Source organism: Pygoscelis adeliae, unplaced genomic scaffold, assembly GCF_000699105.1.
Source record: "Pygoscelis adeliae isolate BGI_AS28 unplaced genomic scaffold, ASM69910v1 Scaffold422, whole genome shotgun sequence".
Lineage (NCBI taxonomy): Eukaryota > Metazoa > Chordata > Aves > Sphenisciformes > Spheniscidae > Pygoscelis > Pygoscelis adeliae.
In genome coordinates, this window is record NW_008824188.1 from 362,341 (window position 1) to 387,244 (window position 24,904).

The 24,904-nt window shown below is 48.1% G+C and overlaps 2 protein-coding genes across 2 annotated transcripts in view; both read left to right on the plus strand.

The window, feature by feature from the left end:
* Positions 1–6: 6 nt before the first annotated feature.
* WDTC1 (WD and tetratricopeptide repeats 1) lies at positions 7–24,634 on the plus strand. Its single transcript, XM_009334666.1, has 15 exons — positions 7–78; positions 2,289–2,372; positions 3,303–3,349; positions 4,549–4,660; positions 5,107–5,294; positions 5,968–6,150; positions 6,463–6,557; positions 7,627–7,742; positions 8,834–8,913; positions 10,677–10,772; positions 11,973–12,146; positions 15,372–15,607; positions 15,985–16,153; positions 16,576–16,768; positions 16,925–24,634. The coding sequence occupies exons 1-15, from the start codon at positions 31–33 to the stop codon at positions 17,120–17,122; spliced, it is 2,019 nt and encodes a 672-aa protein (XP_009332941.1). The 5' UTR covers positions 7–30; the 3' UTR covers positions 17,123–24,634.
* The window catches only part of TMEM222 (transmembrane protein 222), an 8,935-nt gene continuing 7,080 nt past the window's right edge, over positions 23,050–24,904 (plus strand). Inside the window, exons 1-2 of the mRNA XM_009334677.1 lie at positions 23,050–23,149; positions 23,501–23,600. Coding sequence (XP_009332952.1) covers positions 23,050–23,149; positions 23,501–23,600 — 200 coding nt within the window. The remainder of the gene's footprint in view (positions 23,150–23,500; positions 23,601–24,904) is intronic.

Here is a 24,904-nt window from a genome sequence, read left to right on the forward strand (position 1 = left end):
GCTTCTTTTCGTCTGCCCCATTGCAAGAAGATGGCAAAAGCAAACATTACCAGAGACATCGTCCACAGACAGATCAAGGTATGTGTTAGCCAAGCGTTCGCTTGTGTTGGGCGGAGAGCAGATGGAGAATCAGTGTTCACGCTGGATTGGGAAATACTCCTGTTGCTGCCTTTACTTCTGCAAAGATCTCTGCTACTTATGTGTTGATAAGCTGTATAATAAGCTTAAGAGAACAAACACATAGGACTTACCACTGTCCTTAATGAAGAGCTGGGATGACGTATGGCATAACAGGAATACAGTTGTTCTCCCTAGCAGGAGTGCACCATGCTAGTTTGACATCAGCAGGTCTGTTCCTTTTGAGAGCAACGTTGAAAAGAGAAATCTGGCTGCTTGTGTTTGGGCACCATAAAGGACCCTTAGCTAGCTTCCCTCATGGGTTTTCTGTCTGCTGCTTTATGTGTTCTCTTTGTGTGATCTTGCCATCAAAGGTATTTTCTGACTGTAGTGAAGTTAATGATCTCTGTCTCAGTCTCTTTCTGTCTCTTTTTCTTTAAAGAGTGGTGTGTTTGCTTCCTTTGTGTAGGGAGAAACTTCTACGGTGGTCAGATCAGTCATCTGATGGCTGCATTTGTGAAATATCTCTTAACGTGAAAGGACTAACTACAGCAGACACAATAGGCAATTATTACTTGGACTCAGAGGCCTTAAATCATTTGCAGCTTTGCTGGTAATCAGCATTCACGAAAGTGGTCTGTTAGCAGCCAGAATAAGGAACTAGGGGCTTGAATGCTCACTTCACTTTGCAGTTTGGAACCAAACTTTGTATTATAAGCTTGTAATTTAATCCATGTGCAAAGATTTATTTTGCTGCTCTAACAAGGAAGGGATGGTTCTGTGTTTAGAGCGTTAGCCTGGGACTTTTTCACACTGTCTGCTCTGTTAGACTTTCATGTGTGACCTTGGGAAGGTTGCTAAGTCTGACAGTTCCTTGTAGGAAAAGCAATATCCTACTGCACAGACCTCACAAAGCCACTGAGGTTGCCATAGCAAGGCAATTATAACTGCAGCACCTTGCACTGGGCCCAGCAGTGTTTTGGGAATGCTATCTGTAAAAATATGTCAAGGGGTTTGAAGTTTGTAATGAAAGTTACTACAGAAAGCCTGTTTTGTTTTGTTTTTCCTCCAATCCCCTCATATCTGTCTCCATTTTGTTTTCAAATAGCTTTTGTTGTGTGGAGTTCATTACTTAACGTCGGTCTGCAGGGCTGTAACGTAGCATGCAAGTTCTTTGTGTCTGCTCTGTGACTACTGACGTGTTCCTAGTACCAGAAGTATAGTTTTTGACTTTGGTGTTCTCATCTATAAATGGTGATAACGAAGGCTTAAGTTGTCTTCGCCTGACTATAGCATGGCATGGGACGGGACCGAGGCTGGATCGGGTCCTAGGAAGGAATCTCCTCGGACATTAGATGTTCCGTCCAAAATATGACTTGCATTCCCTTTTCTTTATGCCTGCCTCTGCAATTGGCCTTCTTTCATCGAAGCCATCTGCTAATGCATCTGTGAACCCTGTGAGATCACAGGGGAAACAACTGTCCTGCTTTTCTTCACCTTCATTTGTACTGACGCAGTTCTGTGGCAGCTGTTCTCTTCCCTGTAGAACAGGCTGTGCTGTGGTACTGCAGCTACATGCTCCTACTCCATTTCCGATGAAATGAGCCATCTCCAAAGGATGCTGTCCAGTTACATTCCCCAATACTTTGCCCCTTGGTGATGGTGCTTCAGGACAGATTCATAGAATCATGGAATCATTTAGGTTGGAAAAGACCTGTCACCGAGTCCAACCGATTCTGTGTAATGGCGGACGTCTGAGCAGCTGTGGCCTAGTACTGCAGTCCTCAGGAGTGAGTTGCTTCTGAAGTCTTTGCCAAGGGATAATGACAGGCATTCCCAAGCTCTTTTGTATCTTCCGTTTCTGGCCCAAAGTAGGCAACTTACTCTGTCTTGGAGTGGGCCTCTCAAACCTTGTCTTGGCTGCCCAGCTGGAGCCTGGCAATTAGATAAACATCATTTTAAACCAATTCAGGAGCAAGGATTACAAACTGCCTACCTGGAGACAATGCAAACGATGTCTCCCTACTACAGGACAGGTACCTGATGCTATGGACACCCCAATACCTGGCAAGGTCCCTGCTTGATTTTTAAAGTTCTTGAACCTTCTCTTAAAGGGAAAAAGGAGTGTTTTGTTTGCTGTAGTCACTGTGGCGCTTGTTTGCTTCATGCAGGAGAGGGGTGCGCTGGGCTTCGAACGACACTATCATGTCACCGATCCATTCATTCGACGCCTGGGCCTAGAAGCAGAATTGCAGGTAAGTGGGCAGTGTTCAAAGACCAAGCTGAGCTACTTGTTGTACAACCTACTGCAGAAAGGACAGCCTGCAGGAGTGTATGGCACTCTCTCTCTTGTATGGGATAGATACTGATTACTTAGTCCCCTAAACTGCATTAGAGCCAGGAATAGCTCAGTGAGATCTTCTGTGAGCTTTCTGCATTACCTAATGCACCTACGAGAGAGCCTTTAATGGGTGGGTATCGGCTAATCCTAGCAGTGTTGCCTGAAGAAGGCGACTGTCAACTGTTCAAGATACTCAGCTCTAATGCTGAAGAGCGTAATGTGTTGCCTAAAAAATAGGTTGTTGTGTTGCAGTCTGACACAGCTTAAAAGGATCTTAAGATTCTCTTGGTTTGGGGGAGGAGGGATTCTTTTGTCCTCCTTTTCAATCGCATCTCCCATATCAAACGCTGCTCAATGCTCTCTCAGTCTTTCCTGGTGCAGTTGTTAGTTAATTTGGGTGAAGATGTATGATCTAGTCACCCAGCAGCAAGGTGCTTCTAAAAGAGTTACCGAAAGTGCATTTTCCCCGCGTTCCCAGTGAACCTGTACATGTAATTTGTCAGCCTAGCCAAGAGCTTTTGAAGCAAAGTCACCTTTCCATGTGTACAGCAGGATTTCATCTGTAGCCTCTGAGACTAAACTGCCATTTTAATCAACGCTACATTTTTATTGTTTCATTTTGCCTTTTCTACCCCAACTGCTATAGCACGTCTGTCTTCTCTGGAGGTGCTTATCTGCCATGTGGGTGGTTTTTTGCAGGGTTGGAATAAAAAAAAAAACCTGCTTGTATTGGAACAAGTTGTTATGTGCAGGGAGCTTGCTGTGTCCTTGTCTTAGAACAGCTCTGTTTGATAAGTCTGAAGTTTGTGTAATACCGTCTTCCCTTTTTTTTTTGTTCCCTCAGGGTCACTCTGGGTGTGTCAACTGTCTAGAATGGAATGAAAAAGGAGAGTAAGTATGTGGCTTGATTCAGGGGGTCAACAAACTGATAACCCCAGGTTCTCCCAAGAGTAGGATGTAGGTCATCTTATCGTAAGCAGCTGCTTCCCGTTCCTCGTAAAGTGAAGCTCAAGCTCAAAGTTTTGAACTGTAGTAGAGCTCATGCTTCAAAAGAAGCTTTATTTTGTTAAATATGTCTGGATATTCTTAGAAATGCCCCTTTAGTGAGTTCAGAAGGGAAATGGTCAGACTAAGAAGTGGAGATTGAAAGCTGCTTCTCTTAGGTGGTATTATGGATTATAATGGATCTTTAGGATTCGCCCAGCTGGTAGTGACATTTCCCCACCCCCTTCACCATGCTGTTAAAAACTTCTGCTGGGTGACAAATATATAAGGGAGGGAGGTAGAGCATTTACCCCTCTCTGCAACTTTAGAGGGAAACTAAACATAAGAGCATTTCTGTTAGCCAAGTGGAATAAAGGGTGTCTGCATGAGAAATGGCTGGATGGAAGGAAGAGGGTATATTTCTTGGCATGCCTCTCACAAGATCCAAAGTCTGCTGTCTGATACTCTTCAGAATTATTTACCAGTGAAAATTCCGTGTAATTGAAAGAGATCTGGCTACAAGGAAATAAGTTTAAAACAGCTGATGGTTGCAGATGTCAAATTCTTTTGCTTCAAATGAAGATAGATGTAGAAGGCAAACAGCGCCTTGCAGTACCGCTGCCACACCCTACACTTAAAAAGCAGTCTGTGAATCACTAAATGAGCCCTGGCTTGGGACTGCTTGGGCACATCCGAAGTCCAGGAATGAATGCCTTGGCTTGGGTTCGGGGATGATGAGGAGCAGTTAATGCAGCCAGGCTAATAAGGAAAATGGAGGCCCTGCATTTTGTTGTTGACCAAATGCTCCTATTGTTTTCCCCTGTGCCATCTGAACCTGTGGTGAGCTGATTCAATGAGCTAAACCAACGAAAAACACTCGCTTTGTTTTCTGTGGAGTTGATGTTTGGCTGGTTTAGCTCCCTGAACTGGCTGAATGGATTGGTGCATGGGGAGCAACAAGAACACATAGCTGAGAAAAGAGAGAGGAAGTGGGCTTCTTAGCTGAATTAACTTAATGGCTGTCTGTGGTCAAACCACTCTAAGAAATTGGTCACAGCTTAGAACAGAAGAATACACGATGCATACTTCTCTTCTGTTTCTTTTAGCTTGTTGGCCTCTGGCTCTGATGACCAACATACCATTGTCTGGGATCCTCTGCACCACAAGAAACTCCTTTCTATGCACACGGGACACACTGCAAACATCTTTTCTGTCAAGGTATATGGTTAGAAGGAATGAACAGCTAGCAAAATCAGCAACCTAAGCAGCAGGAGAATAGATCCTTGCTGGGAAACACTTTCCTGCAAGTAATTTCCCCCTCCCCCCCAATAATTTAATATTTCTAATGTTAGGAAGAAATTGCATTAAATGTAATACCTGCACTTCTTAGTTTATGCAGCTCCCAGGCTTATCTCGTTCTCTCTAAATTCAAAGGAAATGGTTGTAGCAAATTGGGATGTGTGATGAAGAGACTATTTTGTGTGCTGCTGTAGCTGGTGACTCTTGAGTGCACACACTGGCGTGTGTGTAATCTAGGTAATAACGTGGGCCATCCTGTGTTCCTAAAGCAAGCTGCTCTGTGACCTGCCGGGACAGCTCAGCGGTGTCTATGTGAAACAGCCTCAGCACTTCTCAAGTTTGAATGTCAAATCTGTCTCCCACAGTTCTTGCCGCATTCAGGGGATCGGATCCTCATCACGGGAGCTGCAGATTCCAAGGTGCATGTCCATGACTTGACTGTCAAGGAGACCATCCACATGTTTGGAGATCACACCAACAGAGTTAAACGGATTGCCACGGCTCCCATGTGGCCTAACACCTTCTGGAGTGCGGCAGAAGACGGGCTAATCAGGTACAGAACTCTAGTTGTTCTGCCCCAAAATTAATTGGATTAGGATCCGTTGCAGTATGTACTATGCACAGATCTGAAGAGAGACTGTCTCTATACTAAAGAGTTTAAGCTAATCTCTCCCTTTCTTGAAATGGGAAAGATTCATCTTGAAATGTAGACTCCTCTGATAAATACTCTCCTCAGCTCCCCTGTTTTCCTCCACTGAAAAGGGGGGCCAAGAAAGGAACAGCCATGTCAAATGGAAGGGAGATATAACACTGAGCAACGTTTCCCTCCAGAGTCACTGAGACTCTTAAATGAGTAACGTTACTACGAGAGTCTGCTCCACTTTTCACACGAGCTACTGTTTGTGAGGTCATGACTTGGAGTTTAATTTGGAACTTGAATAAATCTGTGCACATTATAGAGCTGGATTTAATGGTTATCCTGATATTGAGGCCTAGTGTATATTGAACTGAGATGCTTCCAGTAACCTGTGGCACAAATGGCTGTTAATGTCGTCACTGTCATCTCTTCATGCACAAGCTGTATAATTGAGTATAGGTCGCTGCTGAGCAGTATAAATGTGCTGCTTTGAGTGGTCCTCAGGTTGGTGACCATGGAAAGCTAACCTCTCTGTTATTGCTGCCTCTGTTAGCTAGTGACATGGATTGCCTCTCTCTTCCCTTTGCAGACAGTACGACCTGCGAGAGAACAGCAAACGTTCAGAAGTCCTGATAGACCTGACAGAGTACTGCGGGCAGCTGGTGGAGGCCAAATGCCTGACGGTCAACCCCCAAGATAACAACTACTTAGCAGTAGGGGCAAGTGGACCCTTTGTGCGGCTCTATGACATACGCATGATCCACAACCACAGGTAATGGCAACTGGCTTTTCTGGGCCTCCTGGGCAGACGTGAGCGGTACAGAAATCTGTTCAAGGCTCTGGTGGGAAAGGGGAGTTGCAATCATCTGGCACTCGCCTGTCTCGCCGTGCAGTTTTACCCAGTCTTTTCTATCACCCACAGTCTTTTTGATCTGTGTGAGTACACCGGGGTGCTGTGAGGCAGGTTTCTGACTGCACAGCTGTATAGGCATGAGGCCTTGCCCTCGTGTGTGTGAACAAGAGGTAGATCAGGCTTCCAGCAGTTGAATGCTGTGATTATAAGACTCTTCTTCTTTCTGGCTAGAAAAAGCATGAAGCAGAGTCCTTCAGCTGGAGTACACACATTCTGCGACAGGCAGAAACCCCTCCCGGATGGTGCGGCACAGTACTACGTGGCAGGTATTGGGACCTGTGCTGGGGGTGACTGATGGGACTTTAAGTTAATGCCTGAAGAATCAGAGTTCTACCCATCGCATGAGAAACCACTGATTGGAAGAGCTCTTCTCTAATACAGGGATGTTCCATGGAATTGCAGTTTATTTCACTTCTGTGCTGTGAATTCTTGTTTATGTTACCTGCCCACTTTCCCTGAGTTGCCAGTGGTGTGTGGAGGTGAGCTGGCCTCACTTCTTGTCCAGTGTAAATGTCTTTTTGTCACTTCTATTGGAAAGTCAAGGATTGGGTAACCTGGGCGCTATGGGCTTTCTCCTGGAACTGATCCCAGCAAGGCTGCTGTTCAAAATCTTTTTGGCACAGAAGAGAAGTGGCTTGTCTTCATCCTGCAGATGAAGAATCAGCGATGCAGTATCTGAGCAATCTAGATGACATTCTTTTCCAGTGCTTGTTATTTACTATCTTTTTTCCCCAAAACGTTTGGTTTTTTTAAAGTATCTTAGACCAGCATGTTCAGCAGACCAGTTTTGACAGTCTTGCTTCTGATGAGTCCCACTAGAGGATTTCTTAGGTCCCCTGAATTGGTCATGCAATGCATCTGCTGTCTGAAGCAAAAGAACCTGTGTGTGAGCTGAATATTTAGGAGCCGCGGTTTGGTTGTGCTAAGAGCTTTATTAGGAAACCTGATTAGAGGGTTGAAGATGGAGGTATTTGTTTGCAGATGGCTGCAAAGCACAGAAGCCAAATCCGTAGTGAATCCCTAAAACTGAGATTTGCTGGGTTCTGCAGACTTCATTGTTAGCAAGCTAGTTACAATCCAGCCTTCTCCTCGTACGGAGATGGCCTTGCAGAATTGATGCCTAGAACTTGTGAAAAGGCAGCTATGCACATCTGTGTGTTTTGGTGGCTGATGGAAGGGTTCAATAAACAGCAGTAGGAAATGGAAAATCCCTTAGGTGCGTGCGCTTCGTGACGTCGCTCTCCTAACAACCTCTTGTAAGGGGGGGCAGCTGGGGTAGGACAAAGACAACGGTTACTAGTTACGCTAATATGTATGGACCTCTTCTCTCCACAGGGCACCTTCCAGTGAAGCTCCCGGACTACAACAACCGGCTGAGAGTTCTGGTGGCCACATACGTCACCTTCAGTCCTGACGGCACTGAGCTCTTAGTCAACATGGGAGGGGAGCAGGTAAGAAGACAGCTGAAGTTTGGCAGAAAGCTTCACGTTCAGTTGTGTTTGTTGGGCCACCATACGTTGTTGCGCGTTCTTCAAAACGGGTATAGCAACTTCTCTGTGGGTAATATGATTGATTTTAAACTGCTTTCTGATTCATTCAGACTAAATGCTTGGTATTAGGGATTTATTTGTTGTGCTGCCACCTGAACAGCATTCTGTTCCGGTTCTCCAATTCACATTTCACTCTCTGACCTAGAAAAGATTTCATAACTCATTCTTGAAACATCAAACTCCTTCTGTAATAGAACCTAGTGAATAGGGAACTTACAGAAGCAAAGGCCTTCACCTGTAATATTGATTGCTTTAATTTTAAGCGCTGGGTGATATTCATGGATCTTTTGTAAAGCCTATCAGTGAAATGAGAAAATCCTCCTGACAGCATTAATCAGCATGGATTAAGCAGGAACTTTGCCTGTGCGCAGGTTACTTTGTGGTTGTCCTCTACAGGTCTCTTTCTCACATGTGCACTCATTCCCTTTAAGAGAAGGTGCTGAGTTAGATGAATTGTAGGTCTGATCTGGGCTGTCAGTTCCTATACCAGTACAGTTTTAAATTAGGGCTTTGCAGGGCTGCTTTCAAAGTTTCTCAGGAAATCCTGGCTTCAGCTTAGAGAGACTTTTGCCCTGGTATAGCGTACCACCTCTTTTCTGCCTATAAATGTTTGATTTGTTTACGATGGCTGTGTTAATTAAAGTAGTTAAAACATCTTAGAGTTGAAGCTTTCTGAGCAGGTTAGTTCGTGGTCAGGTCATCTTTTAAGTTCTTTAGGTGTGGAGAGGACTTTCTTACCTCTTGAGTAAGACAAGGCTCCTATTTCTCAGCATTATTCTTTCTGAACCCAATGCTGGAATGGAACATGCCGCTGGTACTGCCATCATCCTGTGTGTACATCTCTATAAACGAGATTCCTAGTTAGAAAATTGGAAATAGCAAAACACAAATGTGGCACCGTGTACCCGTCTAGCCCTGTTTTATTTCTGTGACTTGAGCATCTGTGTTTCACTGACGATTTTTCGGTCTCATTCTCTTTGTTCATTCCTTAGGTCTATTTGTTTGATCTAACATACAAACAGCGACCATACACTTTTCTCCTCCCAAAGAAGTGCCATACTTCAGGGGGTAAGTATGATGCTGTCATGAAAGTGAGTGGAAGGCAGAGTGAAATCACGTACTACACAATTCTCTTTCAGGGTGCAGCCCAATCTGGGCAGGAACTAGGAAAATGAAGTAGGACGTGGCTGTTGCTGGGCTGTTTCTGCAGTGCAGTTCATACCCTGAGTTCTGAACCCCTTCTACAGAGTGACAAAGCGTGTGTCTTGAGGGGAGAAGTGAGCTGTTGAGAGGTGTATGCCTGTGTGAGCTAAGGAGAATGCTTAAAGCCGGACATAAAGGATAAAGTAGACTTTGTAGAGTGGTTGAGGTCCTGGTATCCTGCCCTCAACTAAGGGGGAAAACTTTGTGGACAGGCATGGAAATGGTATAATGTTTCTCTTTTTTAAAACTTACTAATAAAACATAGAATACATCTGTTATCCCCTTGTACACCCATTAGGAGACAGAACAATCTCTTCCCTAGTCTAAGAATCTGGCCTGGCACTAATATCCCTCCTGGTGGTGAGATAGTTGAATCAAAAAGTCATTTATTTGACAAGTAAGTAAATCCAAAAGCCTTTTTATTCCTGGCCCTGTTTCTTACAGGGCCTGTTCGTACACAGATATCGCAGGCAGTACGCAGTGAATGGCTACAGCGTCATTCCCCAGGCAGAGGCTGACTCTTATCAGGGAATGTTCCTTGCTCAGCCTCTTCCCTGTTCTCAGAGCACTCTGGCAGAGTTTGATCTGTGTACTCAGCTAGACTTAGGCCTTAATCTAACACTCGCATCATGATAGCAAATATATGCCCTGCCTGCCTTTCTCTTCTGTCTTGAATGCATGTGGGTGCTCTGTACTGTGGTATCTGGTGAGGTCACGCTTTAAACTGCAGGACAGCGTTTGAACAGGCTCATAGTGGTGCGGTTGCAGCAAACGCTCCACCCTGTCGGGCACATAAAGTTCAGGCAAAGGCTGTGAAAGGGCGGTATCGGTACAAAGGCTGAATGTCATGTGCATGCATGTCCCTGCACACGGAAGTCTCCGAGCAGTTCGGTAGACTGGTTGGACAGTGTCCCCAGTTTTCCAACCTGTGAAATGGCCGCAGGAGCACTCCCAGCTGCAACATAAATGCAATTGGTAAAAATTGAAGCTGAATATCTTCTATAGAAATGGCAGATGGTATGGCTGCGTGACCTTCAGAGGATTACTTCAGCTTGAACTGCGCCTTGAGCAGTAGGGCAAGAAAAGAAAGAAGGGAAGAAAGCATCTAGAATTCCTTTACTGGATTCCTCCAGTGGTTCCCCTCATCCTCCTTGTTCTATTAAATGTTCAACAACTTGGCTCTATGATTCTTTATCTGAATGAATCTAAAATACAAAGTTGCTAATGTTACTAAATACTTCTACAGTTTCAAATGTCAGGCTTCTGGTGATCAGTCGGGTACTCTGATTACGGCCTAGACTCAGTCTGAAGGCAGTTCAAGCTGCCCTCTCTTTCTGTGTGTATATTTAGTTCTATGTGTATCTAGCTTTCTGTTCTAGAGTTGCATTGCGAAGGAGACCGCAGAAATTTTGTAGTAAATGTAAGAAGGCAAATCAAAGCCAGGTGGCTGGAGGTGGGGGGACCATGTGGAATCATGGAAGTCTTATTTCTGCTCTGAATGGGGCTGTGGCATTGGCTTGGCTCTGCTGTAAAATAAACCCCTGAAGCTTCAGATATTAGTTTGTATAATCTACATTGATACTTAGCATGGCTGTATATATAGGTTTTTTTTTTTTTCTTCCTAACCTTCAGAGTGCAGAATGGAAAAACCTCTACCAATGGAGTGTCGAATGGCATCCATCTCCACAGCAATGGCTTCCGCTTGTCCGAAGGAAGAACACATGTGAGGTAAGGGGACAGATCTACCTATGTGAAAGCCCTGTGGCTTTGTTCTTGTCCTCTTCCTCTTGCCAGGGTTAGGTGCTGCTAAACAAGGTGTGAAGTGCAAATCCACTTTTACGTGTTGGCTTGATTGTCAAGTGGTCTCTGTCCTAGGAGCTGTATTTGCTTCTGATGCATGGGCTATGAACAGGAGTCATATCAGGCAAGAGCGTCCTGGGAGAAATGTCCATGAGGATTTTTCCCCTCTTACGATGAACTACTGCAGACAAAACTAAGAAATGACTTTTCAGGCCTGGAAGCAAGGTGTTCTTATTTGTCCTGAGTTCTTGTTACTTCCTGGCCTGCAGGAACTGTGTCTTGGTAGATAGGAGAGGCTGTCAGGTCAAAAGAGCCTTGCCTCCTTTTGCCATTTTTTTTGGTCACCTGCCTGCTGCAAACTGAACTGAAGCAGCCAAAATTGTTTTACGACAATGGCACTGGAGTCATTACTCCTGCGGTCTGCATGTGAGCCTAGGAACGGATGGAGAGCCCTCTTCTATTGTTCCTGCTGCTTGCTTTCTTTAAGAGCAAAATGCAGCTGGGGCGAAGCAGAAGCAGACTTGAAGCACATCTTGCTGACTGTTTTTCCTCCAGCTGATGAGACATGGTTAAAAGTCAAGACACAGTTGCTTAATACCATATATGGGTAGTCTAGGTTCCACCAAAGTCACTTTGCTGAATGTTTTCAGCTTGTTTCCTCTAGATGGCCCCTCCACCACGGCAGCAGAGATGCGGCTGGAATTTTGGGTTGCTGAGCATGGGCCTTGTGCAGCCCAGGGAACTCGGATGCTTGGTTTCCTTCTGAATTTGCATTCTGTTATACATTGCTAAAAGAGGATAGGAAATGTTGTTTATGTAGTCAAAGCAAAGATGTATTGGTAAAATCTGAGGCATTAGATGCTTAAATACACACTGCTCAATTTTGAGTGGATGACTGTATATAAAGAAAAAATAGAAACAGTCAAAAGATGGTCAAAAAGAAACCTTCCTCCTAAACTCAGGTTATTCAGGTACATGGTCTCTTCTGCCTTTTTCCGAAACTTTTGGTATTAGCTAATGCTTGCTGGGACTTGCTAAGCTAGAACAAAACACTGCAGCCATTTAACTGGAGTTAACCGAGCATTAGCATGTGAGGCTTACCTGTGCTCCTTTCTTCTCTCCCTTCAGTCCCCAGGTGGAGTTACCTCCCTATCTGGAGAGAATCAAGCAGCAAGCCAATGAGGCCTTTGCTTGCCAGCTGTGGACTCAAGCCATCCAGCTATACAGCAAAGCAGTCCAGAAAGCCCCCAACAATGCCATGCTGTATGGAAACAGAGCTGCCGCCTACATGAAGCGCAAGTGGTAAGGAAGCAGAGAATATCAGAGGGTTTAGTGTCACAGGCAGTGCTGGTGCCTCATTTCCCAGCACCGCGGATACCTCGCTGTCCACTGCGGAGCACCTGGGTTCCCTATGTGTGGAGTAGGGTTCGGGTTATTGGATCAGGCCGTAAGTGGGTCAGCTCTGGCACAGCACAAGGGGATTGCACAGCAGCATGTGTTGGAGAAATGACAGCCACAGATACTGCACAGGCAAGCACAGCTGGTAAAAGCTCATCGTTTTGCCTACTGGCGTGCTGAGTAATGTTCTGTTCCTTTCCTGTTTTAAAAAGAAACTGAAAATCCTCTTCTGAGTAACAACATTATGAGTGTCTCCAAGGGTGTTTGTGTTTCTTTGGATCGTTCTGATCTGTATTAGAGTATGGCTCTAAATCTGCTGTCAACAGATGAGGTAATGGTTACTATGCTTTATAACTTCCTATCTCGTGATACAAGATTGCAGTAGGGCTGCCTGGAGTTGCTTTGGTTGCTGCTTTATCCAAGTAACTAGCGCTGCGGATAGTCAGAGGTGACCTGGTGGTTCCTGCGCTGCCCCAGCTAACCCACACTCCCCTTGGCTGGAAACAAACCTCTCTGAGGGATCTGGGGAGGTGGCAACTGGTGCCTCAGCGTCTGGGGGAGGTTCTGTCTTAACTGTTGCAAAATGCTGTTAGCCTCTGCAGTAGGCAATGTCTTCTCTGACCAATAGCCAGAGCTGCATCTGCAAGATACAGCTGAGTTATTTTAGTATCTGTCCCCTTGAGCAGAGTAAGACTGAGTAGCATGACTTGTCATTAACATATTTAAAATAGCTGTGGTCCTTCATCTACATTTGCTTTGTGAGGATAGCCTTCTCCTCTCCCTGCTGAAATCCCCAGTATGAACTCTCTCATCTTCTTGCCAGATAAAGAGCAGCCAGCAGTTGTTGTGAACTGCTGGTAACTGGCCTACTGGCTGTTTTGCAACAGGAGAGATTTGGGAGCTGCCTCAAAAAGACCTCAGCGTTCAGAGGGAGAAGAACAATAGGTTGAGATTAAGGAATGGACGACAGCAGCTGAGTGCTGATCTCATGAATGACATTTCTCTTATAGGAATTGTTTTTTCCCCGAAGGATGTTGGCAGATCTGAACCTTTCCGTGTGTCAGCTAGTGCTTTGCTACAGTTTTCAGTAGCAGGAAGATGTGAAAATATATGCACAATGGGTTTCAGTGGCATGCAATGATTAGAATTTAAATAGTACTGGGCTGGTATCTTCTCAGGTGCAGAAAAGGCGGGGCACTTCTCTGCCAGGAACAGCTACTGGTGTATGGCAGAAGGTGGCTGGGATGTCACTGAGAAGGAGGGTGAAGCAGTTGGACAGTGACCCACGCTGAACCACCGTGTGTCTCTAAGGTGTCCTTCACGTTCGGAGCAGGAACAGCTATAGGCCACCCTGCAGGACGCTGCAGATCTTGCTTTGGCCTCGTTCTCTGAATAACAGAGATCTAGAAAAAAGGAGGGTCTGTAATTTCCTAGCCTCCCCTTGCACATCCCCCATCTCGCGCTTCTAAGGCTGTCCTTTTAATATTTGCTCGTAAGAGCCAACTGCATCACTCCCCAGGTTGCTTTTAGCAGTCTACGTTGACGGTACTTAGCTGATTTCTAGTGAGAGCACTTTTGCACAAGCTGAGTCAAACCTGTAACAATGGGAGAAGTCAGTGCCTGCTTTACATCTCAACGTGTACATTTTCACACCAGTCTGTTGGGCTGTCTGACACCGGTAGTTGATGTTGAAGGATTTTTGAGGGTGGCAAAGCAGCTAATAGCCCAGTCAGCTCTGAAAATGCGAGACACCCATCTGTCATCATAACAGGTAACTTGCATTCCCTCTTTCTTTGAACAAAAGTGGCCTGATGCTGTGCATCCAGCCTCCTGGATTAACACAGACACAGTGCTGCAAAGACAGCCCTCAAGAACCATGTTTCTTCTGCTCTGCTGCAGATCTCATGGACAAGGCGCTCCACCTTCTGTACTGTGCTAGCAAGCTGTAATATGTGGCCAATATCCACCTAGATGGGAGGGAGCAATAGGATGAATAGTTTGCAGAACATGCTTGTGGCACTGAATAAGCGCCACTCGGCATGTAACCCAAAGATTTGGAGCTCCCTTTAATGAGTGGAGACACAGGAGCACCTCTTGCCTGACAAAGGCTCCACGCGATCTAAAATTGTCGCCCTGTGGGAGGTACAGGGCAATTCACCCCCTTCCCCTTGGGACTGTTTCAGACTTTGGTAGGTGCAGTGCACATAGGTTACAGGTGTGAAACATTATTATTATTAGTATTAGCCATCATATGGAGACTTGGCACTCTCTTAAGACAGATTTTGGTGCCTCTGAACAGTTTAGGCTCGATGCTGGTACACCAGACGTGTCGGCCCTGGCTGATTTCTCAACCTCTGTCAGTCTGAACTGAATACCAGCATGCAAGGCTCATCAAGGCTCTCCTGCTTCCAAGAGCACAAGCAGAGGCAATTCTTACTCCCACAGCCATGGAGCTTAGGGAAATCAAGTGTAGTCTCCATTAACTGTAAATAGGATATAAATATCCATTATGATACCAGTCTGCTATAACTCTTATTTCTAAAACTTAAAGGTTTTTCCTATAAAGGTGGGAAAAGACTGCTGCTTTAGACATGTGTCCATCAGGGCTATGAAGTGTGGTGGTTCTGTAGCTCCTTCTTGAGGGCTACAAGTGGCTCTGACTGTGGGCAGGGAAACATGCTGCCACGCTGTGCGTCCACAAAGGGGCACGCGTGAGCTGCCGTGCTCTGACGAGGCCCTGCTTGCCTTGCAGGAGAGGCCTTGTGTCTGCTTGGCCAGAGGGCTTGTGCATCCTCCATCTTCAAAGGACTTCCCTAAATGTGTTCTATCAGTGAGCTGTGCTCTGTCGGATTTAAAATGGCAGGTCAAGACTTGCTGGGCTTCCCTGTGTGGTCACATTACAGGGCTGCCTGCGTACGTGTGGAGGTGCATTCAAGAAGCTGGGCTTGGTCAGATGGTGCCCCTGGGAAACAGCAAATGCTATTAGTATGTGAGCTTGTGGGGTGTCTGCTTGCACGGAGAGAGCTGGAAGCAACAAGCTTTGGAGTGAAACGAGGGCTGCAGAATGGCAGTGGAAAATGTATGCTGTTTCTGCTTGGGCTATCTAATCCACCCCTCCCTTTTCTTCAGGGATGGGGACCATTATGATGCTTTAAGGGACTGCTTGAAGGCCATATCCTTGAATCCGTGCCACCTGAAGGCCCATTTCCGTCTTGCCCGCTGTCTCTTTGAACTCAAGTATGTGGCGGAAGCACTGGAGTGTCTGGATGACTTTAAAGGGAAGTTCCCAGAACAAGCACATAGCAGTGCCTGCGATGCACTAGACAGAGACATCAATGCAGCCCTCTTCTCCAAGAGTGATAACGGTGAGTGCCAGTGTCCAGCGTGGTTCTTCAAGGTTGTACTAAAACCTAATGATCGGACAAGGAATTTTCATCTTAAACTGCCCCTCTGCAGTAAAGCTCCAACTTCTGAGAGAGATTGGTTGTTACTGTGCACAAAAAGCGGCCTGAGCCTGTTCTTTCCTTGCGCCTGGTCCTGGTTTGCTCTTGAGCGAGAGTATGATAAAAGGGGTCTGATGTACCCGGGAGATAATCTGGAAGGAAGCTTGGGCTCTAAGCCCTGCTCCCTGCTGGAATTGTCCTTAACTCTTCTCTAAAGCTGTTGGGGTTTCCTAGAGTGCTGTTTGCTTAGAACATGTTCCTCCCCAAATTGTGATGAGGGAAATCTGTTGTCTTTCCAGCTGAAGACAAGAAAGGGGGTGGCCCCATCCGGCTGCGAGCCACAGGCCGCAAGGATTCCATCTCAGAGGATGAGATGGTGCTGAGGGAGCGCAGCTACGACTACAAATTCCGATATTGTGGCCACTGTAACACTACTACAGACATCAAAGAGGCCAATTTCTTTGGCAGGTATGTTGGCAGAGCGTAATAGGGATGCAGGACAGGAGTGTGAGCAGCAGCAGAATGCTCTCTTCCATCGGATAAAGCCTCATGCGTAGCCCCATGTGACTGTTCATAAAATGACGCTGACGCTGGTTTGCAGGGTTGAAAAAGATGACAGAAACCCTTCTCATTGTGTGGCTGCATGAATAGCTGGTTCAGTAGCAGATCCACAGAGGACCCGGTTGGGCTAGCGTTTCAGAAAAGCCATTTGGGATTGAAAACATGAATCCTGGGGATGGAGGGAACCAACACAGAAAGCTTTATCTGGATCCGTAAGCATGAGGGGTGGCAGCCTGCTGATTATAGAAGCCAACTGAGATTCTCGTGTCTGCTAGAGACTAGCTTTGGCTCTGAGCTGTGATCTCCAGTCTCTGCTCCTCTCATCCTAGCAATGCACAGTACATAGTCAGTGGGTCAGATGACGGCTCCTTCTTCATCTGGGAGAAAGAAACCACCAACCTCGTCAGAGTGCTGCAGGGAGACGAGTCGATTGTGAATTGTCTCCAGCCTCATCCCAGTTACTGCTTCCTGGCCACCAGCGGCATTGACCCAGTTGTACGACTGTGGAACCCTAGGCCAGAGGTAAGAGCCGCAGTAAAAGACTGTCTTGTTGTCGTGAGATGTAACACGCGCTGGTCTTTCCTACTGGGACCTCTTGAGAGTTGCAGCAGCAGCAGTAGCAGCCCCTCTTTGGTCCTAGCGCTGCCTTGCTGAGTTCTCTCCCCTCTTGTCTTGCAGAGTGAAACCCTTAATGGCCGCGTGGTCGTGGACATGGAAGGTGCTTCCCAAGCTAACCAGAGACGAATGAATGCAGACCCGTTGGAGGTGATGTTGCTGAACATGGGGTACCGGATTACAGGACTGACCAGTGGTGGGGCTGGAGGCTCAGATGATGAAGACAGCTCAGAGGGGCAAGTCCAGTGCCGGCCCAGCTAAAACAGAACTGCCTCTCCTTCCTCTAATTGTTTGGCTGAAAGGGAACCTAGTTTCCTTGGTCCTGAACTTTCTCTGATGAATGACTGCACTGTTTCGCACTATGCACAGAGTAGGACAAGCTGGCAGGGGCAGGAGCGGCCGTCTCTTTAAACCATCGCCACCACCTCCTCCTTCTCCCGTCACGCTACTGAGCAGCATGGCAGTGCGTCCAGGGTTTGCCTTTAGTGGAATTTAGTCCCAACAGGGGTCTTTCAGTTGTCTGTAAGCAGTGTAAGCTGGTGATTTTTTTTCCAGAGCTGCTGTATGATCTGGTACAGGGGGATGTTGCCTGCATTCATGCATTTGCAGAGGGGATGTTAAAATCCTGAATAAAATACAAACCTAGGGCAGGGGTTATGGAATGAATTTACTGCGGTGATCTTGGTCTTGAAAGTTTGACTCTGCTTTTGTGCTGCCAGCCTGGCTAGAGGCCCCTGGTTTAGGATTGTTGGCCATGAAACACCTGTTTTGTCCCATAACATCTTTCTTCTGGCTTCCATCTCTAACACGTTGTCACCAGATGTAGCTGTGTTGTATTAAGGACTGGATATTACCTGTCTTGTCCCTGGGCATCTGTCTTAGTTGATGAATCAGTGAAGGCACTGAGTACGTGCAGCTCAGCAGGGCAGGATGCGCTTGCCCAGCTCTGATGCTTCCTTCCGTGGCCTATGAACCCTTGGAGAAAGGCGACAGCAATGAGAGCAGGTTTGATCAGAGGCCTACGACTCACGTAGCTAAAGCTACTGAGGAAAGGAGCTGGTAACAGCACTCTTCCAGAGCTTCTCTCTCCGTTGCCCAAAATGTGTGTAGCTGTATTCACCTTCTCCTCTCCACGTCACCTGTGCTGGAGCTGAGAACGTTGCCACCGTGTATATGTTGCAACTAAAGTTTCGAGCTTTTAGACAGCAGCATTTTTGCGCAGTCAGCTGCTCTGTCTTGGCCAAGGTGGGCCTTCTCTGCCTCATTGTTGGTGTAACATCTGATGGATTAGTGGTCCTCTCAGGAACCCTCCTTCCTCTTCCCGCTCTCCACACACTGACTCTGGCTGCAAAGCCAGGAGTACACCTAGAAATGCAGCACTGTACTTCCATTCCTTCCCCTCTCGTGTAACATGCAGCCCTGTTTTTCCCTCTTGCAGTTGCCAAACACTGAATATCAAATAGATCTTACACAGCTCTGCTACAACCGAATCCGAAGAGGTTGTTTTTTCTAGGACTATCAACTAAGACCAAAGAGCCCCTGGAGATCTTAACTGCTCTGCGCTGTCTTGTATCTCTTACTGCTGAAGGTCTGAACATGCTAGCCTTGGTCCCAGGGGTGTGAGATGTGTGTCTGGGAGTGTGTGCGCATGTGTGTATGCTGCATTAGGGCTGTTCTTCCATGTGGTGCAATCCCTGGTCTTCCTGTTCCTGCTGTGGAAAGATGAGAGGCCTCCCTTTCCTTCTCTGGCTGCTTCTGGCTGCCAGGCGTTGATGAGAGAGACTGCGCAGTGCCGGCTGATCAAGGTAACTGGCTTCCTCTCCCTTCCAGAACAGTCTTTACGAGATGAGTGAGCCTTGTGCAGGAGGGAGAGAGGTCACAGAGGCTTGTAGCTGGCAGCGTCTCTCCAAGGACACTGTTCCCTGCATAGAGAGATCCCCCGCGCCCCCCTTGCAATCGCGGTGGGGCTATCTGGGGTCTGATCTCTGCCCCTCAGACAAAGGTGTCCATCTGCTCTTTCACGTGTGGGTGAAACTGAGCCTTAGCGAACCCCGGTCTTGTGGGAGCACGCCCCTCACCACCCAGAAACGACTGGCTACCCTTGTGCTCTGCTGAGCTGTGATGGCAGACTCGCCTCCCATCTTCTCCTCCTGAAGCAGAGCTCTCCTGGGACAGATTGTCACTTGGCTGCCGAGGGCGTGTTTGCTTGTTTTCAGGCAGTACCAGCGCGGGAGATGTGACTGCTTGCTCAGTTTACCTGTTTGGTTGTGTACAAGCTCCCCCGCCCCGAGTGTACCCCGGCACTCAATGCTCTTCAAAACCCAGAGGCAACAGAAAATTCTTCTCACTCGGGTGGCTTTTTGACATGGTCTGGCCTTTTCTTTTTTTGCTTACGGCTTTCCTACTAGACGCATCCTCTTTTCCCCCCCCCCCTTTCTCCCCCCCCCCAAACTTTTTTTTTCCAGCTTTCAGTAGAAAACGTCTGCAGACTTTGATTTTTTTTTTTTAAACTGAGAGACTGAGATGGAAAGCTCCGAAAATAACAGACCTCTCCCTCCCCGTTCACCTTTTGCTGTGGCAGCTATTTTCTGTTGGTTTTACCCTTGTGAGACAGTGCGGCTCTTTTACTTGCCAGTTGCAGTGTGAAAGCTACAAGATTCCCTGCCTCTGCAGTGGATCGCTTTTTTTTAATGGCTGCTTTGGTTAAAAAAGATAAATAATAATGGGAGAGAAGGGGAGAGAGAAAAATCTTTCTGCCTCTAACCCCTTTCCCCCTTGTTGTGGGCAGATTACCTGCTTTGTCGCTTGTTAATGAGGAATTTGTATTTATTGGTGAAGGAAAAAACATGCTGGGGAGGTAGGGAGAAGGTGTTGCTTTATTGACCTCTGCTGTTTACTTCAGCCCCCTCTTTGGAAAAGCTTCTTCCTGCTCTTTCTGGTTAACTCTTTCTAGCCTGGGATATGCAGGGATGCCTCCTTTATTTTTGTATTCTAGCAACGGGCTCTCCGTTAGGAGACTCTAGGATTCTCTCAGTGTTGCAATGACCATTGCTTCTCGCTTTTTCAAGTACTAAAGATGATCATCTCGTAAACTTTGCCCCTGCAGTCGTAGAGGTAACACACAAGCCTTACTGCCCTCATTAGAAGGAGCAGAAAACTTGTTTCTCTGGTCCCTGGAAGAGAAAGGGTTAAGCAATTAAACAATTCTTTGTTCTAGTTCTTTCTCGGTGTCATTTTGTTTGGGGGATTGTTCTGGCTTCGTTCTGCCTTTCTCCTCTGTGGAGGTGGACAAGGGTGGGTGGAGGGTGGCCTGGTTGGGCTGGATGTTGTCTGTTCAACAGCGCTGCTTCGTGGAGAATAGCAGCCCCAGTAAACTTGAGCGGGAACGGGGCTGGGGAGCCCGAAACGTGGCTTGTGAGCTGTGGCGGCTACCGAGTTAGTGCTGGTGTTAGTTTATCCAGGTGTGGGAGCTCGGATCTGTCGGTGGAGCGAGGGCCGGGGCTCTGTTCCGGAGCAGAGTCCACCCCCGGCTTGGTTTAGAGCTAAAGCTGCAAACGTTGGGGTGAGGATGAGAACGGCTGCCTGGGGCTTGCCGGGGAAGAGAGAAGTGGTGCACATGTCGTACAGAAAGATTAATGGTGCTGTGGTGGAGTTAGTTTCTCTGAATCCTGTTTTGTCAGGGTGGGGGGTAAAATTGATAAAATCCTCTTTGGGTCCCCGCTGAACCCAAGAGTTAGAGGTGAGTGGGCGGGGGGGACAAAAAGCTGAGAAGGGAAACCAGCCTGTCCTTGCCTTTTAGCTCTTCTTAAATAGCCTCTTGCCCTGAGAAGCAGAGCCCTGGTGACTCAGGCTGCGGGGCAGACCCAAGGTCACCTGCCTGAGTCACCATGTTACTGACCGACCTTCGGAGATGTTTCCACTGTCAGAAACAACGCACTTTTACTGCACCTTAAGGTGTCCCGCGCTCAGCGTGGTGTGTAGGACATCAACATTTAGACCCAGAGATGATCCCTCGCTAAAGGATATCACAAATTCGCTTTCCCCTCTGGGCTCCTGCTGCAAAAACCTCCCAAATACTTTCTTGCCCTCCAAGCTGCAGAATGCCAGGCCTTAAGCAGGAGTTAGAAAACCAGTCTGCTATTTCCAGAACCCATTTGAACTCTTCTCTTTAAAATTCCCGTTGGACACCTTTCAGCTGAAGGCCTTTTGAGGCCTCTTCATTTCAAATCCTGTCTGATATAAATTACTGCTTTAAAAGACAGCTCTGCTCTAACAAAGCAATGTGCATCCATAGCCGGAATTGGCAATCAGCTAATTGGGTCAGATCTTGGACTGAATGGTTGGACAAAGAGGAAGCGTGGAAGGGGAAGCAGAGTGGTTGAATCGTGGGTGGAAATGGCTAGAAGGACCCAGAAAATGAGTTTTATTTGTAATTTGGGTAAGGGAATTGGGTCGAGGAGGGAGAGGAGCGCTGTGCTCTGGGATGGGGGGAGAGGAACAATCGCAGCCCTGCTGCCGAGTTCACTTTTCTCCGATGTAACTGTTCGCAGTGCCAGGAGCAAGTCTGCAAAGGGCTCAAGATGGTTCCTGTCTCTGAGCAGAATGGGAGCAGGATGTCAGAAAACTGCCTGCCATTGCTGCAGTGAGGAATTCGGTCCTCTGCCCGTTAGGCTCCTTGTAGCTTGTTCAGGCCTTGCTGCTGCGGGAGGCGAGACTGATGGGGAACCCCTCCGGGGCTGGCAAGGAGAGAAGGTGGGCCTCTTCGCGGATTTCATAGCTGAGAAATCATGGTGACCTGCACTCGGCTCTTTGGGCTCTTCCACCTTGTGCCCCTTGCCCCTGACAAACCGGTGGCTTTCCCTTTAAACGTAAAAAGTTGCCCCGTGGATTGGCTGTGTCAACTGGAGAGGGGAGCGAGGAGGAAATGCAGCTTTCAAGCGACAGGGCAGCAGAAAAGACCCGAAGGTTAAAGCTGAGGGGTGAGATGGCTTAGGGGCATTGCTTTTGGGGTGGGTGGCTGAGCCTGCGTCTGTTCTCGCGCTTGTGAGTGGCACCATCATCAATACAGATGAGAATGACGTTTCTGGTTCACGCTGAGCGATTAGAGGCTGTCAGATTGCAGCAGGCGCAGACCGCGGGAAAGGAACAACAAAAACGCGAAGCAACCCACCCCAGCATCACCTCCAGGGCGGGGGAAGGACGCCTTGGTGTCCTCCATCAGCCTGTGCCTCGGTGACATTTTAAATAGACTCCTGCACGCGGTGTTGCCTGCTGCTGCCTCGGTTGTCAATGTCAGAAGGGGGAGGGGATCTCTTCCTTGAGTGGTTTGGTTCTGGCAGTCCCTGTAATGTTTGAGCTGTCACAACAGGGAAGGTTCCCAAGGAAGCCGCTTGCTGAACAAGAGCTGGCTGGGTGCCTGCTTCTTTCAGGCTCAGAGATGAGCCGGGGTAGAAAGGGGAGGTAACCGAATCCCTTCCAGGCTGAGCTCCAGCTATAGCCATGGTGGCGTGCGCTTGGACAAACCCAAACCGGCGCGCGGTCTGGGCTGTGTTCGTTCCTGGAGCAGGCGGGCTCCCCTCTGGGAAGGGCTCCGCGTCTCCGGGGCGCGAGTGACGCGCTGGCACCTGCAGCGAGCAAGGCAAAGATCGTCGTCCTGGGGAGGTTTTTGGGCCGATGGGAGGTAGAGCTGCTTCCCTGCTGACAACGGGAGAGGGGAGCCATCGGTGGCAAGGCGCTGGCAGAAGTGGGAGTGAAACCTTTTTGTTTCTTGTCAAATGAGAGATTGCAAAAACAATGATGGCAGTATTCCGGCTCTATGCATCGATCCAGTAGTGTAGTCAGGCAAGATAGCTGCAATAAAAAGCCCGGCCTTTAATTTTATGCATGGAGAACTTCTTACCTGCTCTCCCGCCCCCCCGGCTCCCCCCCTGCAGTTTCTTTTCCAACTGCAGCTATTTTTCCCTGCTGACTTCAGGTGTTTTGTATTCTGCTTAGATCAATAGCAGTAGAACAGCAGCAGCTTTCCAGTTGTCACTAGGAAGACCCTGCTGTCAGCTACAGCTTACCCGTTTTCTGCCAGTGCGGTGCCGGGGACGGAGAGCCCTTCTGCTTGCCTGACGAACACAAAACGAAAGCTGGGTTTGCCTTCCTGCGCTTGGTTTAGGAGGGAATAAACTGGGCTGTCCGGAATGCCCCCTGCCCACGCGGGAGGGGAGGGCGTGAGGTGGCACTGCGGGGAGTCGCGTCCTGCTGAGGCTGGCGGCGGCGGCGGCTTTGCCAAGGGAGCTGGTCCCTGGAGACACGCTGCCTCCGAGACACAAGCAGGAAGAGCCTAATCCGACAAACGCGCCAGGACCGCGTTAGCTGATGTGAACGTTGGCCCCTATTCATAGATTTTAACAATCTCCGATATTTATGTTAGCCTGGAGCAAATCAACGCAAGTATTTTTCTTCATCAAACAAAAAGTGTTCGCTGAAACACATACAACCTTTGTGTGCATCTTCCATCCGAAGTGCCAAAATAGGAAGTGTCTGTTAGAAACCAAAGCACCAGGCATGGCTTTGCTCTCAAGGGCGTCTGTATTTCCTCGGCTTTCTCTCTTTTGAACTGGACTATTTTGTGAAATCCCTCACCATCAGATCCCGAGGAGCACGATCTCGGGCTCTCGATCCGCTCTGACGCAGTGACAGGTCATGCTGAGACGGTGCCCACGCTCCAGCTCGACGTGAGCCGCTCTGCGTGAGCACCTGGGTGGATGGCTCTGCTTCCATCCAGATGCCTCTGAAGCAGCCCTCCCTCTTGGAGGGGCTGCCCTAAAACACGGTCTAGACTAGGAAATAAGGTGGGATGTTAGATGATCTCTTGGGGGCTCGGTAGAGGCGAGGAAATGTAGTCTGCAGTGCGTTACTAAGCTAGTTGTGTTGGAGCCTGAGTACTCCTATGACAAGTTAGCGTGTATCGAGGGCGGGTAGGCCACCTCTGCGCTAGACTGTTAGCTAATGCTTTCTCCTGCCACACCGGCAACTCCAAGTTGGTGTCGCCTCTGACGCGCCGCTGCTGTGGGTAGAGGTTACGGATCTCCTGGGCTTTCAAGCTGGAAGCTTCGCTAGTCTTAAGATTCGGTGAGCATGTAAGCGCTGTTCTGTCCCCAGAACAGAGAATACATTGGTAAACGTGGAAGGCCGGACTCAGCTTCATTGTCGAGCAAAGTCAGGTAATGGAAAGCAGAACGCATACGGTAGAGATAAGAAAAGTCTTTGATGAAGGAGAGAAGTTTCAGTGAAAAGCAGGGCCGTTACGCGGAAGCTGTAAGTTTGTGATGACGGTTGGGAACAGTGGCTCTGGCAGTTAACAGGGTTTGCTAACAACAAAAGCCAGCACCTTCTGCGCGCAGAGTGCTCGCTCCGCATTGCCTCCGCCCGGCGTGCTGGAGCTGCGAGGGAGGAGGAACCCAACCGCGTGCAGGAAGGGGCTGAGACTGTTTTACTAGCAAAACCCCTTGGCATCGTGCTGTGTGACACCACAAACGGTGCTGGAGAGCTCCGATAACCACGGGCCTTGAAGTGAAATGCAGCTCAAGGTCTCTGTGTGAGGAGGAAAAGCACGGAAGGACGCGAAGAGGACGCTGGGCAGAACATCCCCGTCCTGGGTGTGCTGGGCTGGGGCAAGCGATGTCCTCCCTGTTCTTCCCACTCGTTCAGTGAGTTGTCACTCTGTGTTTTGCCGAGTGTGTTGTGGTGGGTGGAAATCTGGAATAAACGTACTTCTTCTTCAGCTTTCTCGTGTAGTTTGAATTAAACTTCCTAATAAAGCAATTGTTATTTTTCTAATCCGATTCTCCATTTGTAAATACTGTTTATCCCCCCCCACACCCTTGCAGTACCTTGACCGCCTCCTCTCTCGCGGGAGGCTCAGTGTGGTGCTTATTTCTGCTTTTGTGCTTTCCTGAGGGGGTCCTTCTGCCCGCCCGCTCCTGGGGCTGACTCTCCCGGGTCCTGCCCTGTGGAAGGGCACCGGGGAGAAGGCTGCTGCTGCGGTTCGTG

What these genes read in the sequence shown, in the direction of transcription:
- WDTC1 (XM_009334666.1), top strand. Translation starts at nt 31, where the DNA reads ATGGCAAAAGCAAACATTACCAGAGACATCGTCCACAGACAGATCAAG. An exon ending in TCGTCCACAGACAGATCAAG is followed by an intron (nt 79 to 2,288) that starts GTATGTGTTAGC and finishes TGCTTCATGCAG; the next exon opens with GAGAGGGGTGCGCTGGGCTT. An exon ending in GCCTAGAAGCAGAATTGCAG is followed by an intron (nt 2,373 to 3,302) that starts GTAAGTGGGCAG and finishes TTGTTCCCTCAG; the next exon opens with GGTCACTCTGGGTGTGTCAA.